General features: G+C 45.7%; 1 protein-coding gene across 5 annotated transcripts in view; it reads left to right on the top strand.

The window, feature by feature from the left end:
* The window catches only part of LOC149467774 (ankyrin repeat and sterile alpha motif domain-containing protein 1B-like), a 188,303-nt gene extending 172,726 nt beyond the window's left edge, over positions 1-15,577 (top strand). For all 5 annotated transcript variants that reach the window (XM_089671183.1, XM_089671181.1, XM_089671184.1 and 2 more), the window contains 3 exons: positions 7,667-7,804; positions 12,529-12,696; positions 14,773-15,577. In XM_089671183.1, coding sequence (XP_089527309.1) covers positions 7,667-7,804; positions 12,529-12,696; positions 14,773-14,880 — 414 coding nt within the window. In that variant the 3' untranslated portion in view covers positions 14,881-15,577. The remainder of the gene's footprint in view (positions 1-7,666; positions 7,805-12,528; positions 12,697-14,772) is intronic.
* Positions 15,578-16,475: the final 898 nt, after the last annotated feature.

The raw sequence follows: 16,475 nt of genomic DNA, 5'->3' as shown, positions 1-16,475 counted from the left end.
ACCAGATGCCTCAAAAAATATTTCCGTGCGTTTATGGCCTAAGACTAAGACCCAGCAAGACTTTGACCAATATAAATCTGCCCTTCACAAATACAATTCTTGTCTCCACACTGCCAAACAGATCTATTTTATAATTCTCATTACCATCCTCTCACGCAATCCCTGTCAACTCTTTTCTACCTTTAACTCTCAACTTCGTCCTTCTTTACCTCCACCCACTAACTCACTCACTGCCCAGGATATCGCTAATCACTTAAAAAATAATAAATATAATAATTGATACAATTCGTGACGAGATCTTCACTGTACAGATATTTCCCTCACCCTACACTCCTTGTCCACCTGCACAATTTATACTTCCCTTGTTTAACCCAGCTACTATAGAGGAGGTTGGTAAACTTTTTTCTAAAGCCCACCTAAGCACCTGCCCCCTGGACCCTGTTCCCTCGCAAATACTACAGTCACCCTCTGGCTCTATCCTTCATTTTTTAGCTCATATCTTCAATCTCTCCCTTTCTACTGGCATCTTCCCCAACTCTCTAAAACATGCGAAAGTCACCCCCATACTTAAAAAGGCCTCACTGGACCTCACCAAATTTAGCAACCTAAGACCCATCTCCTTACTCCCTTTTGCCTCCAAACTCCTTGAACGTCTAGTCTACAACTGGCTGAGCTGCCACCTTATTGAGAATAACCTTCTTGATCCTCTTCAGTCTGGATTTTGCCCACAGCACTCCACAGAATCTGCTCCCCTAAAACTCACAAACAACTTACACACTGCTAAAACCAATGGTCACTATTCCGTACTCTTACTCTTGGACCTCTCTGCTGCCTTTGACAGTTGACCACCCCCACCTCAAAAGAAACCTCTATTTACTTGGTCTCCGTTACTGTACTTTCCGTTGGTTCGAATCTTGCCTATCTCACCGCACCTTCAGTGTCACTTACAACTCTACTTCCTCCTCTCTTACTCCTCTTACTGTCGGGATCCCCCAAAGTTCTGTCCTTGGACCTCTCCTCGATCTACACTTCTTCCTTGGGTCAGCTGATAGCTTCCCATGTTTTCCAATGCCATTTCTATGCTGCTGACACACAAATCTATCTCTCTACTCCTCAGCTCACCCCATCAGTTTCCTCACGTATCACCAATTTACTAACAGACATATCAGACTGGATGTCACACCACTTCCTAAAACTCAATCTATCAAAAGCTGAGCTCCTAATATTTCCTCCCCCATGTGCCTCTTCCCCTGATTTCTCTGTCAGGATCAATAACACCACTATCAACCCATCCCTACATGCCAGGGTGCTAGGGGTAACCCTGGATTCTGAACTATCCTTTCAGGCCCACATCCAATCCCTGTCCAAATCATGCCACGTCAACCTCTGCAACATCTCCAGAATACGCCCCTTTTTAACCAATGATACCACAAAGCTCCTAATTCACTCCCTGGTTATCTCTCACCTCGACTACTGCAACTCCCTCCTCATTGGCTTACCATTACATAGGCTATCCCACCTCCAGTCCATCATGAATACTGCTCGTCCACCTTACCAACCGTTCAGTGTCTGCTACCCCTCTCTGCCAATCCCTCCACTGGCTTCCACTAGCCCAACGAATAAAATTCAAAATACTAACAACAACTTACAAAGCCATCCACAACTCTGCCCACAGCTACATCACCAACCTGGTCTCAAAATATCAACCAAACTGCTCTCTTTGATCCTCCCAAGACCTGCTCTCTAGTTGCTGTGTCACCTCCTCTCATGTTCACTTCCAGGACTTCTCCCTAGCTTCTCCCATCCAATGGAACTCCCTACCCCAATCTGTCTGGATATCTCCTAATCTATCCACCTTTAGATGATCCCTGAAAACCTTTCTCTGTAACAACTCACCAACCCCGCTATAGCCGAATGATGGCTACAGCGCGGTTGTCCAGTTCTGGGAGGGCGTCATCAGACGTCCTCCCAGAACACGCCCTCCTGCGTGCCCCCAGCAGCGTGCACCCAGCAATCTCCATGATCACTGTGTCCTACGGACACAGCTGATCACATGCTGTGGTAAAAGGCCAATCACAGCGGCCTTTTACCACTTGATCAGCTGTGTCCAATGACACAGCAGATCACCGGGTAAATGCAGTTTCTGGTTATTGGCTGCACTTTCCTCACGCTGTCACAGCATGAGGAAAGTACTGCTGATAACCGGCAATTGTCAGAAAACAGATCGGTACTGATCATCAGGGCACTGATGATCAGTGCCCAGCAGTACTACCCACAAGTGCTACCCACCTGTGCCCAGCAGTGCCACCCACCTATGCCCAGCTGTGCCACCCAGCAGTGCCACCCATCAGTTCTGCCCAGCAGTGCCACCAGTCAGTGCCACCAGTCAGTGCCATGATTCAGTGCCACCCATCAGTGCCCATCAGAGCTGCCCATCAGTGCTGCTTATCAATGCCCATCAGTGCCGTCTATCAGTGCATATCATTGCTGCATAATAATGCAGCATCATCAGTGTCAGCTCTTCAGTGCTGCCTATCAGTGCTGCCTATCAGTGCCCTTCAGTGCTGCCTATCCATGCCACCTCATCAGTGCCGCTTATCAGTGCCCATCAGTTTCGCCTATCAGTCCTGCCTATCAGTGGCCATCAGTGCTGCTTATCAGTGTAGCCTCATTAATGAACATCAGTGAAGGAGAAAAATTACCTGTTTGCAAAATTTTATAATAGAAACAAAGAAAAACCTTTTTTTTTTCAAATTTTTTGCTCTTTTTTTGTTTATAGCACAAAAAATAAAACACCCAGTGGAGATTAAATACCACCAAAAGAAAACTCTATTGTGTGAAAAAATGATAAAAGTTTCCTATGGATACAATGTTGCATGACCGCACAATTGTCATTCAAAGTGTGATAGTGCTGAAAGCTGAAAATTGGTCTGAGCAGGAAGGGGGTATAAGTGCCCGTTAGGCAAGTGGTTAAAAAAGCCTATCCTGCTTCTAATTAGTAGACTGCCATTTATTTCCTCCAACAGCTCATCCCCCACAGCTATTGCCTTTTTGTATCATTCGACCCTTCCTCCTAGACTGTAAGCTCTAACGAGCAGGGCCCTCTGTTTCCTCTTGTACCAAACTGTATTGTAACTGTAATACCTACCTTCATTTTGTAAAGCACTGCGCAAACTGTTGGCGCTATATAAATCCTGTATAATAATAATATTAATAATATTAATTCCCTTAAAGTGGTAGTAAATTCTAGAAAAAAAAAAAAGCGCATGATGTGAAACTTACCTAAAAACGAAGCCCTCCAGCAGCATCTGTCACCGCTGACAGGGCTTCCATTTTCACCTGCTTTTAGTGGTGGAAGTTCAGTCTTTAAACTTAGAGATTGCACCAGTCATTTATTTGGGGGTATGAGAACCTCTGTTTCTGTGAGGTGAGCCTGAGGGGACTTTTGCAGATCATGATGCCGCCCTCCACCCTCACTTCCCCTACAGAAGGACTCAAATGACTCTCCCACGGTAATACAGATTCCCCACACCACCTTGCCCTGACCTGTATCCCTTCACCTCCCCTGACCCAACTGTCACCCCACCCACCCCAACATGCCTCCTGCACTCCTCCTCCTCATTTTCCTCTCCACCATCCCAAAAATCGCCTCCCTCTACCCGCCTACCCCCCCAAAACAGCTCTACATTGCCCCTTCACTACTCCCCTCTCCCCACTACGGCACTCACCACCTCCTCCTACTACTCCACTCCCCCGTCGACCCACGTGCCACCACTATCAGACCCACACGCTCCTACACTTCCCATTCCCATGCCACCTTCCTCACCCTTCTCCTTCTCCTATCTGCTGGGGACATCTCCCCGAACCCTGGCCCCTCGCCACCTCACCCCTCCTCTAGGGACCCCCCTGCTCCCGCCAGCTGCCGTAACCCCCTCAACCTCATATCTGTGCCCCTTCTCCCCACATCCATCCCCCCTCTCTCGGTTGCACTCCTGAACGCCCGCTCGGTCTGCAACAAACTTACTGCCATCCATGACCTCTTTATCTCCCGCTCCCTTAACCTCCTAGCCATCACCGAAACCTGGGTACAGGCCACTGACTCCACCTCCCCTGCGGCACTCTCCTATGGAGGTCTCGTCTGGTCCCATTCACCAAGACTGAGCGGTCACAAAGGTGGTGGGGTCGGCCTGCTCCTATCACCGCTGAGCACCTTCCAGGTCCTCCCTAACCCTCCCTCCCTAACTTTCTCCTCCTTCGAGGCTCACTGCATCCGGCTCTTCTCACCCACCCCCCTAAGGATCGCAGTGATCTACAGGCCTCCCGGATCCATACCCCGCTTCCTGGATGACTTCGCTGCCTGGCTTCCCTTCTTCCTCTCCTCTGAGCTACCAACCATCATCCTCGGGGACTTCAATATCCCCATCAATGACAACAGCCCGGCTACTTCCCAATTCCTCCACCTAACCTCCTCCTTCGCGCTCACACAGCACACTCAATCCTCCACCCACATCATTGGGAACACCCTGGACCTCGTCTTCTCCCACCTCTGTACCCTCAACCAGTTCTCTAACACCCCCTTCCCTCTCTCCGACCACCACCTCCTCACGTTCTCCATCTCCCCTTCCCCTAACTCCCCCCCCCCAGAGCGCCAAACCATCACCAGCCGCAACCTTCGCAACCTGAACCCGGCCCCCCTCCACTCAGCTGCCGACCGCCTACACGACAGCATCCTTCCACTGTCTTGTCCTGACCTAGCCACTAACACGTACAACGACTCACTATCAGCTACCCTAGACTCTCTGGCACCCCTAACCACACGCTACATCAAACCCAGACCGCTCCAACCATGGCAGAACGACCACACTAAATGCCTCAAACGTCGCAGTCGTGCGCTGGAGAGACTATGGCGCAAAACCAGGTCCCCCCGTTCATTCTCCCTCTACAAATCTGCCTTCCTCACTTACACCTCCTCCCTCCATGCCGCCAAGCAGGCTTACTTCGTAAACCTGATTAACACCCTCTCCTCCTGCCCTCGCCGACTCTTCTCCACCTTCAACTCCCTGCTCTCTCCCCCCCCTCCTCCACTCAGTACCTCACTCACCGCCCACGAGATAGCCACTCATTTCCACAATAAAATTGATGCTATCCGTCAGGACATAGTCAACTCGCAATCTACCTCCCCACCTAGCCTCCCCCCCCCCTATCTCCCCCTCATCTCTTCCCTCCTCTGACCTTGCAACCGCACTGCCCCCCTCCACACCCAAGACCCCGCTTACCGTAACCCCACCAGCTCTGCACTCCTTCAGCCCCGCTACCACTGAGGAAGTCACCAGGGTCTTCTCTGAAGCCCGCCTCACTACCTGCCCCCTAGACCCTATCCCCTCTTGACTCCTCCAGTCACCCCCCTCTTCCCTCATCTGCTCCCTCACCCACATCTTCAATCTCTCCCTCTCTACCGGCGTATTCCCCTCCCCCCTAAAGCATGCGCACATCACCCCCATACTCAAAAAGCCCTCCCTGGACCCCTCTGACCCAAACAACCTCAGACCCATCTCCCTGCTGCCACTCACTTCCAAACTCCTGGAGCGCTTAGTCTACAACCGCCTAAGCGCCCACCTAACTGACAACAACCTCCTTGATCCACTACAGTCCGGCTTCCGTCCCCTACACTCCACCGAAACCGCCCTCCTCAAAATCACCAACGACCTACTTACCGCCAAAGCCAAAGGCGACTACTCTGTCCTCCTCCTCCTGGACCTCTCCGCGGCCTTCGACACAGTTGACCACCCCCTCCTCCTTAATAAACTATTCTCCCTTGGCATCAGAGACACCGCTCTCTCCTGGTTCTCCTCTTACCTATCCCGACGCTCCTTCAGCGTTTCCTACAATGGTGCCACCTCCCCTTCCCTCCCCCTCTCTGTTGGGGTCCCCCAGGGCTCTGTCCTTGGACCCCTTCCCTTCTCCATCTACACCTCCTCCCTTGGCAAACTCATACACTCCCACGGCTTCAACTACCATCTCTATGCTGATGACACTCAAATTTACCTCTCCACCCCTCACCTCACCTCCACTTTCTCCGCCCGCATCACTCACCTCCTAAACGACATCTCTGACTGGATGTCGCTCCATTTCCTCAAACTCAACCTCTCCAAAACCGAGCTTCTCGTCTTTCTTCCTGCCCGCGCCCCCCCCCCCATCCTATCCATCACTACTAACATCACCACCATCAATCCCGCCCCGCAAGCCAAAGTCCTTGGGGTCATTCTGGACTCTAACCTCTCCTTCCAACCTCATGTCAAATCACTGACAAACACATGCAGGCTCCACCTCCGCAATATCGCCAAAATACGCACCTTCCTTACCCCAGACACCGCTAAACTACTTGTGCACTCCCTGATTATCTCACGCCTTGACTACTGCAACTCCCTCCTCACCGGCCTACCCCAGTGCAAACTCTCCCCGCTTCAGACCATCCTGAACTCAGCTGCCAGACTCATCCACCTCACCAGCCGCTCCACCTCTGCCACCCCCCTCTGCCTCTCCCTCCACTGGCTCCCTATCGCCCAACGCATCAAATTCAAACTACTCACTCTGACCTACAAAGCCATTCACAACACTGCCCCTAACTACCTCACCGACCTGATTCCCAAGTACCACCCTACCCGTACCCTTCGCTCTTCACAGGACCTCCTTCTATCTTGCTCCCTGGTCTCCTCCTCACACGCACGTCTGCAAGACTTCTCCAGGTCCTCCCCCATCCTCTGGAACTCACTACCCCAATCCATCAGACTGTCACCTTCCCTCCTCACCTTCAGGCGCTCCCTGAAAACCCACCTCTTCAGGGAAGCCTACCCCACCCTCACCTAACTGCTGCTCTCCTTCATTCCTCCTACCACTCCATCCCCCACAGCCACTTCCTCCTGTACCACTACCCCCTCCCTCCCAGATTGTACGCTCGAAAGAGTAGGGCCCTCTTACCCCTCGTGTGCTGTTCGTAGCTGCTGTAATGTTTCATGTATTGTCCCCCCCTCTATTGTACAGCGCTGAGCAAACCCTTTGGCGCTATATAAACTCAATGTAATGTAATGTAATGTAATAATGATCTGGAGTGAAGAACAGGTGGGCAGCTCCTGGGGTTACCAGTATGCAGGTGCTAACTAAAGAAGAACTTAGCCAGGTAGCAGAGTGGTGCAAGAACATCACAACATCTCTTAAGCAATGTTCTCCCATCTCCCACCAGAACCAATCCTCCCCGCTGTACCGATCACCTCCACAGGCTGTCTCCTTCCAGGCCTTGCAATTCTCCATATGAACATCATCTTCCTCTCAGGCTCAGAGAGGCATGCTGACAGTGGAGGCATTGAGGGCTGGAAACAGACAGCCAGTGGGCCGTATGTAGCCTTAGGGGCCATAATTTGCCCAGGTCCAATCTATATACTGTGGATGGTACGGTGTTAAAAAGAAACAGGACAAAGGAGTTGAAAGGAGAAAGAAAAAATGTAGAAAGGGAGAGAACAAGTGTATCATGACTTAAACACATAGCAAATATGATTCATAATATTATATACTGCAGTATAAGAGGCACTTTACATAGAAATATTGTAGTAGCTTAACCTTAATTTGATTTTATTTAATTTGATTTCTCCTAATTTTCTTCTCCATACAGACAATTATTGCTGAACACGAAATCCGCAATATATCATGTGCTGCACAGGATCCAGAAGACCTCTCTACATTTGCATATATCACAAAAGATTTGAAATCTAATCTCCATTATTGTCATGTGTTCACAGCGTTTGATGTGGTGAGTTCAAAAGAAATGAGTTTAAGAATGTATATAATATATATATATATATATATATATATATATATATATGGAAATGAAAATTATCAACCTACAGAGAACTGAATTAGAAATACACCCCGAAAATCAAAGTAAAAAAATGATGCAGCCGGCTAGTCCATTTTGCTGAAGTTTCATTGCAGCAACTCAAAATGGTCCTCAGTAGTTTGTATGGCCCTCACGTCCTCGTGTGTATACCTGACAACGTCGGGGCATGCTTCTAATGAGACGACGGATGGTGTCCTGGGGTATTTCCTCCCAGATCTGGACCAGGGCATCACTGAGCTCCTGGACAGTCTGAGGTGCAACCTGTCAGTGTCGGATGGACCAAAACATGATATCCCAGAGGTGTTGTATTGGTTTTAGGTCAGGTGAGTGTGGGGGCCATTCAATGGTATCAATTCCTTCATTCTCCAGGAACTGCCTGCATACTCTCACCACAAGAGGCTGGGCATTGTTGCGCACCAGGAGGAATCCAGGACCCACTGCACCAGCCTAGGGTCTGACAATGGGTACAAGGATTTCATCCCGATACTTAATGGCAGTCAGGGTGCCATTATCTAGCCTGTAGAGGTCTGTGCGTCCCTCCATGGACATGTCTCCCCAGGCCATCACTGACCCACCACCAAAACGGTCATGCTCAACAATGTTACAGGCAGCATAACGTTCTCCATAGCTTCTCCAGACCCTTTCACATCTGTCACATGTGCTCAGGGTGAACCTTCTCTCATCTGTGAGAAGCACAGGGTGCCAGTGGTGGACCTGCCAATTCTGATGTTCAATGGCAAATGCCAATTGAGCTCTATGGTGTCGGGCAGTGAGCACAGGGCCCACTAGAGGACATCGGGCCCTCAGATCACCCTCATGAAGTCTGTTTCTGATTGTTTGGTCAGAGACATTCACTCCAGTGGCCTGCTGGAGGTCATTTTTGCAGGATTCTGGCAGTGCTTATCCTGCTCTTCCTTGCACAAAGGTGCAGATATCGGTCCTGCTGATGGGTTAAGGACTTTCTACAGCCCTGTCCAGCTCTCCTAGAGTAACTGCAACCTCTGTAGAGTCCAGGTATCGCCTCATGTGTGCAGTGACACTGACCCTAGCCAAATGCAAAACTTGTGAAAAACAGAAAAGATGAGTAGGGAAAAAAATGTCAATGGTCTCCACCTATAAAACCATTCCTGTTTTGGGGGTTGTCTCATTGTTGCCCATCTAGTGCACCTGTTGTTAATTTCATTAACACCAAAGCAACTAAAACTGATTAAGAACCCCCTCTGCTACTTAACTGACCAGATCAATATCCCAGGCGTTTAATTGACTTGATGCTATATTCTGATTAAACAGTGTTCCTTTTATTTTTCGAGCAGTGTATTCACATGCCATATCATTAACGTGGTTGTAAACCTCAAACATGAACTATGAAGAAAGCATATACTTCTATAATGTGTACTTGTGTCAATTCCGAGTGTCATTTTTGTCTGCTGCCCATTTCCTCTGCTATCAGCATGAGTCACTTTTGACAAGTTTACCTGACACCAAGAGAAACATGATGACAAGGGATTGACCTTCAGCAGTTTGACAGCCTCAGTTCTGTTCCTGTGAGCTGTCCGAGGGGGTGTGTCTCTTCCCTCCAATCATCTCTCAGAGCTCTCCTCACTGAGCTCTGCAGACTGTAATTTCTAGCTCTCTGCCCCCTTTTTAACTCTTAGACAAGCTTTATAAATTCAGCACTTTGAACAGACGTAGAGAAGAGAACACTGCAGATAAACAGGTACAACTTATGTGGAAGGATTTGTTTCATGTCTGTGGCTCACCTGAGGCCAGTCAGTTTGCTGGGTATATGTAAGGGTTTACAACCACTTTAATTAAAGCTGAACTCTTAGCTAGGGTTAAATGCTCCTTATGCCTAGGGATAGACAGCTATGCTTACCCTATTCCTTGCTCCCCAAGGTACTCATCTTGGCACACAGTGCAATGTGTGTAGTTAGCTACCAGGTGCTATACAGGTTCAGTTTTTATGGTTCTCAGACCCTAAAGACCTGCACCCCCACCATGGCGGGGGAAGTCAGCATCATGAATTGGGTAAGACTCTAGCTTTTAATAAGACAACAAGCAGTGTGTAGCTGGCTGGATAATCAATGTTCCAAAGTCTGCCCTCCATCACACCATCTGGATTTCTTGGAACTAATCTCGGACACAGCCCGAGCCAGAATTTTACTTCCTCAGGAGAAAGCTGTCTTTTTAAGGTCCCACACGTAGACCCCTAGATCCAAATGGCACCCCGCAGTTTGCTTCTGCATCAGGATTTTTGGGCCCAATGTTATCCTCTTTCAAGGCATTTAGTGAGCCTTATCTTGTTTTCCACAAGGAAAATTTGTACCTATGGTGCTCTCTTCTTTTCACCTTAGAGAGTGTGTTGGTCTTCCCTCCCTCTGCTCTGCCAAAAACATGCTCAGGAAATTGCTCTACACTGCTTGGATGTTTGTCAGGGCTGTCAGGGTCTACCTAAGAGCCATAGCCTCTGTTCCCAAAACTGAGTCCCACTTTGTTCTGCCTGTAGGTCTTCTTAGAGGGCATTCTGTTTCCCCTTACACCATTGCCAGTGAGATCAACCAACTTATTTCCAGGTCTTATAACCTCAAAGGCACTGTACACCTTCAAATGTTTTTGTTGTTTTAACTATTAGTTACGTATATTCACTGTGTTGTTTGTTTGCCTCATCTTGTAGTGATGGGCTCACATGTTGTAGCTGCTTTTTGTAGTGTTATGGCTGATCAATTCACCTGTGTCCATGTATTCATTGACTTAGCTAGTCCTGTTCACTAAAGGGACATGCAGATTTTTGTTCTGGGTCACCTAGCATCCAGTCCACGCCTCGCTATTTCTCTGTGTTGTATCACAAATGTGGGAGTGCTGAAAAACATCTTTTCCCTACATTGCCCTGCCTGCTTGTGTCTATTTTAGATGTAATTAATTAATTATTTAGATTTCACCTGCCAAACACTAGACTGAGAGACCCAGGGATTGTGGGAGAGTGAGTTTTTTTACCGGAAAGTGTCAGTTCTTAGACTTCAGACAGAGTTCATGAATTATCCTGTCCAGTGCCATGCCACATGCCTCATATTTAAACACAAACAAAAATTGCTGACAAAGGAATGTGAAGATTTATTCTATTATAGGCTGTGCACACAAGGCAACAAATGACACCATAAAACCACAGCAACATACGTCTTATGCAGGTGAAAAACACCTGGTGCTGGAAAAAAGGTTCATATTGCCTTTAAGGATAGGGTTCCTCTCTTCCCCATCAAACTTCATTCCACCAGAGCTGTAGGGCTGTTGGTGCCCCTTGGGATTTCCAACATCAAGTATCTGTATCTCAGATTTGCATGGCTTCCACCTGGTCTTCTGCTCACAAATTTTACCAGGAAAATGTTCAGGCCTCAGTGGATACGAGTTTATTGCATACAACCCATGGTCTACGAATACAAGCCCTGTGTCCTGTACTGTATGCCAGTATGAGTTTACAGGTAAGTCAAAATGACTGACCTCCTCCTCTGAAAATGCCAATTGCCTGGCTGCCACATTCCCATTGTACTTTGATAGGCATCTGAAAACACTATATGGATCAGAAGTTTGAGTTTCACCCTCTAATCTAAATGTATGTTCCAGGCCAGTAACCCAGAACATATGGAAGCCAAAGAGCTGACACCCAATATTTTTAGGAGGTCAGCAATTGCAGTAGTTTTCACTTCAGATTTTATGAAGTAAGAATGATGGAGCCTGCCATTCATAAACTCTGCTTTTGAGAATGCTTGTTTCCTGACTGTCATGTCAATGTATTAATTTCAATCCTTTTTTAGTCTTTGATCCAGGATCGTTTTCTGTCACTCATTTAAAGCATACTTGTACCACATTTGTGACTCAGAAGTACTTAAAGTGTTTCTAAACCAAAGAACATCACTGTAATATATTTCAGCCTATCAGTCTTTAGATATGGTGGCTGCATTAGTTATATATTGTTTTAGGCTTAGAACATTTTCTGCAAGTACAGAAACTTACCTGATGATCCTGCTAGAAATCCATTGTCTTTTTACCTTCCTGTGTACTGAAATAAAATCTCAAACAATGTTAAGAGCTTTCTCAGTTCTCTTTTGTGTTCTCCCTCTGTGTTAAGGCGAGTAGTTGAGGAGGTGTTCTCTAGTCCTAATTCTCTTCCTGTCCCAAGGTGACAGCGCTGCCCCTCTGTAGATACAGTACAGCGAGTGAGCGTTGTCACCCCAGGACAAGAAGTTACTGACAAGGTCTGCAGGGGGAAATAAAGGAAAATGTAGCTGAAAAAGGAAACTTAATGCAGATGCCACTTCTAAGGACTAGTAAGCTGCAGTATATTACATTTTTGCTCTTGGGTTTGGATACAGATTCAAAATACAAATCTATACAAATATAGGCAGCTAGAATGTTATTCAAGATGCCAGCAATGGCAGCCTTCATTCTTTTCCTGTGTCACTTTAAGACCTGTTGGGGAAAAAAAGTTTAAGTTTGCTTTTTTATTTTATGCAGTGACAGTGTAGTCTCAGTCTAAGAGATGACAGTTGCATGCTAACTTTCCAGGCAGAAAGCTACATACACTATGTATCCGCCCTATGGTAAAATATTGAAATAATATGGACTGTTTTCTGTCACTGCAGAATTTAGCCTATGAGATCATCTTGACATTAGGACAAGCATTTGAAGTTGCTTATCAGCTCGCACTGCAAGCCAGGAAAGGCGGACATTCCTCAACACTTCCAGAGAGCTTTGACAGCAAGCCTACCAAACCTATCCCAAAACCTCGAGTCAGTATTCGAAAGGCAACGGTAAGTAAGGACACTTTACCCAGAATGACAGTCTTAAAAGATAAAAAAAAAACCAAATCTTGCATAGAGCTGCACATGCCTGACTGTACTGGACTAATGGTAAAAGGTGGTGCTTGTAGTGACAGCGACACTGGAGTGAGTTACCCTGAGAAAGTGGACCCTGTGAGGCCCCAAAATTTTACCATTTTGATCTATATGACATTATGTCTTTCTCACGATAAACTATGGAAACTGCTCTTGGACAGGCTATTTTCTACGCGTTTTGTCATATAGGATGTTTTCCAGGGACAGTTATCTAGTTAACCGCAGCAGGGTTTGAAAGACCAGTCCACCCTAAATGTGATATTTCAGTCATTGGTGGTGCGCTAGGCTTGTCCCTGGCATCTTATATATCTTGGGTACTCCGACAGTGAGATCCTCCTATCATAATCCTCAACTTCCTACTTGTCTATCTGAGATTTTTGAGTGTTTCCTCCCACCTTTGTGTGTTCTACTCTTTATATTCTCTGTAATATAAAACAAGTAAAGTGACCCTTATAGTGGCCACAGCAGGTATGCAGACCCAGGAACTCAATCCAGAGATCTCAACAATAGAGTTCTCAAGAGATAGAAGAAACTGTTATATGTTTATCCAGGATCTACCAAAAACTGAAATTTCTTGGTAAGCAGAGGTTATTAAAGCCTAGATGCCCAGACATAAGAAGGGTTCATTCACATGGGTGTACTACAGCAAGGGCTGTCTTTGCTTCACGAGGATGCACAGGTGTTTTGTCTCATTAATGTCAATAGGGATGCAGCACAGACAGTGTGTCTTGGGGTAGCCACTGCGTTCCAATTGACATGAATGGGACTGCCTACATGGGGATGCAGGGACACCTGTGCATCTCCGTGCTGGCAAACACTGTCTTTACATGGAGGTACACCATAGTTTGCTCGCATTAACCACTTCCGGACCAGTGACGTTCCCATACGTTGCTGGAATTTCGGTGGTTGTACTGTTTTTTAGAGCCTGTGGTTGGCTCTCTTGTGCAAACAATTGGAGCATCTACTAGCCACCCAATTGCTTCTACAAGCAGCGAGAGGGGACGTTCCCCCCTCCTGCCACCTTCCGACGATCTCTCCGGATCTTCCATCCTGCTGATAGTACTAGGCCACAACTTGCTGCATCCGCCAGCTGGCCAGACAGCAGAACAAAGCAGGAATCAGCTTTGATTGGCTCTCCTTTATTGTAAACCAGAAGCGATGACCTGACATCACTTCTGGTTTACTCTGAAACTTTGGGTGCCATGTTTAAAAATCTGAAACCATTCAAAACATCAATCCTGGTGTTTTGAATGCTTTCAAGTGCAGAAGAGTGATTTGGGGTCTCATAGACCCCAGATGTCCAGAGGCCTAACTCTTTAACTAATTTGCCACACCATGATTGGCTGTAATCACACGACAGGTAACCACACTGATTGGTCCTTAATCATTATTACAGACCAACACTTGTCAGTAACAGCTTGGTCTCAGAACTAGAAATGCACACATCCTAGTTCTAAGGGCTCATTCACTCCTTTGTAATAGCACACATATATGCGTGCACCTGTGCTGCGATGTGTTTAAGACTGCATTGCAGAGTTTATGTTTTTTCTTTTTTTTATAACTTTATTTGAAGTTAGCAAAAGAATTTAATGTAACTCTGTGCACAACAGTACGTTCCAAGGCATAGTAATACATGTGTTGCCTTGATGTAAATGATGTTAAAAGGGCACATAGAGAAGAAGTGTCCTTGCATTGAGCCTGCATTGATCTAGCTGATCAATGCGGATGAATGTGTCTGGTGTGAATGAGCCTTCAAAAGGAACATCCCTGAGAATGATAATCTACAGATTGTGGGCATGAGAGAAGAATTGGGAATTACTCTGACCAAAGAAAGTGTGAGATGTTATAGCAACTTTTCCTCACTCCTATGGGTTATGGCTCCTGTGGTGGTGCCATATTTGTTCTCAGAATTTGATTTTGAATTTGAGCAGGTGTGTACATGATCCTTATATTGTGATGGTAATTATATTTTATAATCATTCCTTCCAACAGATAGATCAACCAGATCAAAAGACTCTTGCTAATCTGCCTTGGATCGTTGAACCAGGACAGGAAACAAAACGGGGGATCAGCACCAAGTACGAGACCACCATCTTCTAATATCAGCTGGCCCCTTCTCCTCGGTGTGCCTTCGCACTTGCTCATGTTTAAACGTGCAAATGGCAGCCTGCTCTCCAGCGCAGAATAACAAGCCTGTGACGCGGACTGTATGGCATCAATGAACAGCATTATTTTACCAACACTAACAAAACTCAAAATACTGCCAAGAAAAGGAATCTTATATTTTTTTGATGATTTTTTTTCTCTTGTAATCTCAATCACAGTGTTTCTTTATTTTATTTTTATTTGTTTAACCTCTGGATTTACTGGAAAAAATGAATTCTTCATGTAAATTTTGTTATAGCAATTTCATTTCGCAGTTGGTTTGTGGCAGTGATATCATTCTACAGCCTCCTGAAGCAGTATTTGGACTTAGCCTTGTAATTAAGTATTACAAAAAACGTTTAAAAAAAAAAAGAAAAAGTAATAATATTATGGAACTTTGAACCTGCCAAGAAATCGATTCATTTTTATGCACAAGTGCATCTTTCTATCTAACTATTGTATGTGATTTAATTACAGAAACAGTACTCAGCGTTTCGGAAAAGGAACTGGGTTTGCAACAATGTAAAGAGTTCTTTGTATAATATTTTATAGGCTATTGAAGTTGAAGCCTTGTTACTAAATTGTAAAAAAAATTCTATTACTGTATCCATAAAGAATAAGATATTGTCAGTAAAAAGAAGCAAAAAAGTTATTTGATTTCACATGATTTTTTTTATTACACAAGTGTATGTAAAGGCATTTTTTACATTTTGGATGAAACTGAATAGAAACAGATGAAACTGAATAGTTGTCAAGTTCTTACTGGGCTCAATGTCCTCCTTGGAATGATTTAACACTCTATTTGACCTGGTGGCCATTGTCACAGAGAGAGAAGGTGAGGGGAAATCCAAAATTGTAGACTTGTCATCAGAGCAAGAGTTGAAGGAATATCTCCTAATGAAAACACTAGTTCCTATGACAACTCTTAATACAGGAATTCTGCTAACTTTGGAGAAATTTCTTCTAACTTCCTTCTGCATCCTAGGAAGTGTAGGGAGATTTGCCTAGTGTGACACAAGTGAAAAAAAACAACCTGATAGAGTTAGTAACCTTTACCTACTATAAACAAAACTGAGAAAAAAGTTTAGTCTTTACATTATACTGTAATGAAATATGATTGCCATAGATCAGGGGCGTTCATCCTTTTGAAGAGCGCAGGACACTTTAGTGATTTGATAACCTGTTGTGGGCCACAATGAAATGGTTCAGAATTTAGAATTTTTTAATTTGAATAGCACAATGAAGGTTTTAAACAACCGTCAGAATCATCACTTTCTGTGGGACCAATCCCCATTGGATGTTTACCCATTATTTAATCACAATCACAAAAAAATCACTATTTTTTTATTAGCCAGACCATCATTAATCCCACACTCACACTCAGGTGTAACTGCCCAAAAAAGCTCTGAACCAGTGTTACAGCCTTCACTATATCAGGTCTTTGCAGCCATCCCGTGAATTGCCAAAACAAGGACTGTGGACAATCTAAACAAAAAACAAAAACCATGGAAGCGCATGCTCTTCTTTATTAAGCAAAGATAAAATTACAT

The sequence above is a fragment of the Staurois parvus genome, unplaced genomic scaffold, assembly GCF_062004578.1.
Source record: "Staurois parvus isolate SC_StPar_1 unplaced genomic scaffold, SC_StPar_1.0 ptg000101l, whole genome shotgun sequence".
Taxonomy (NCBI): domain Eukaryota; kingdom Metazoa; phylum Chordata; class Amphibia; order Anura; family Ranidae; genus Staurois; species Staurois parvus.
The sequence above is the reverse complement of the archived record's forward strand: the minus strand, read 5'-3'. Positions and strand labels throughout refer to the sequence as shown.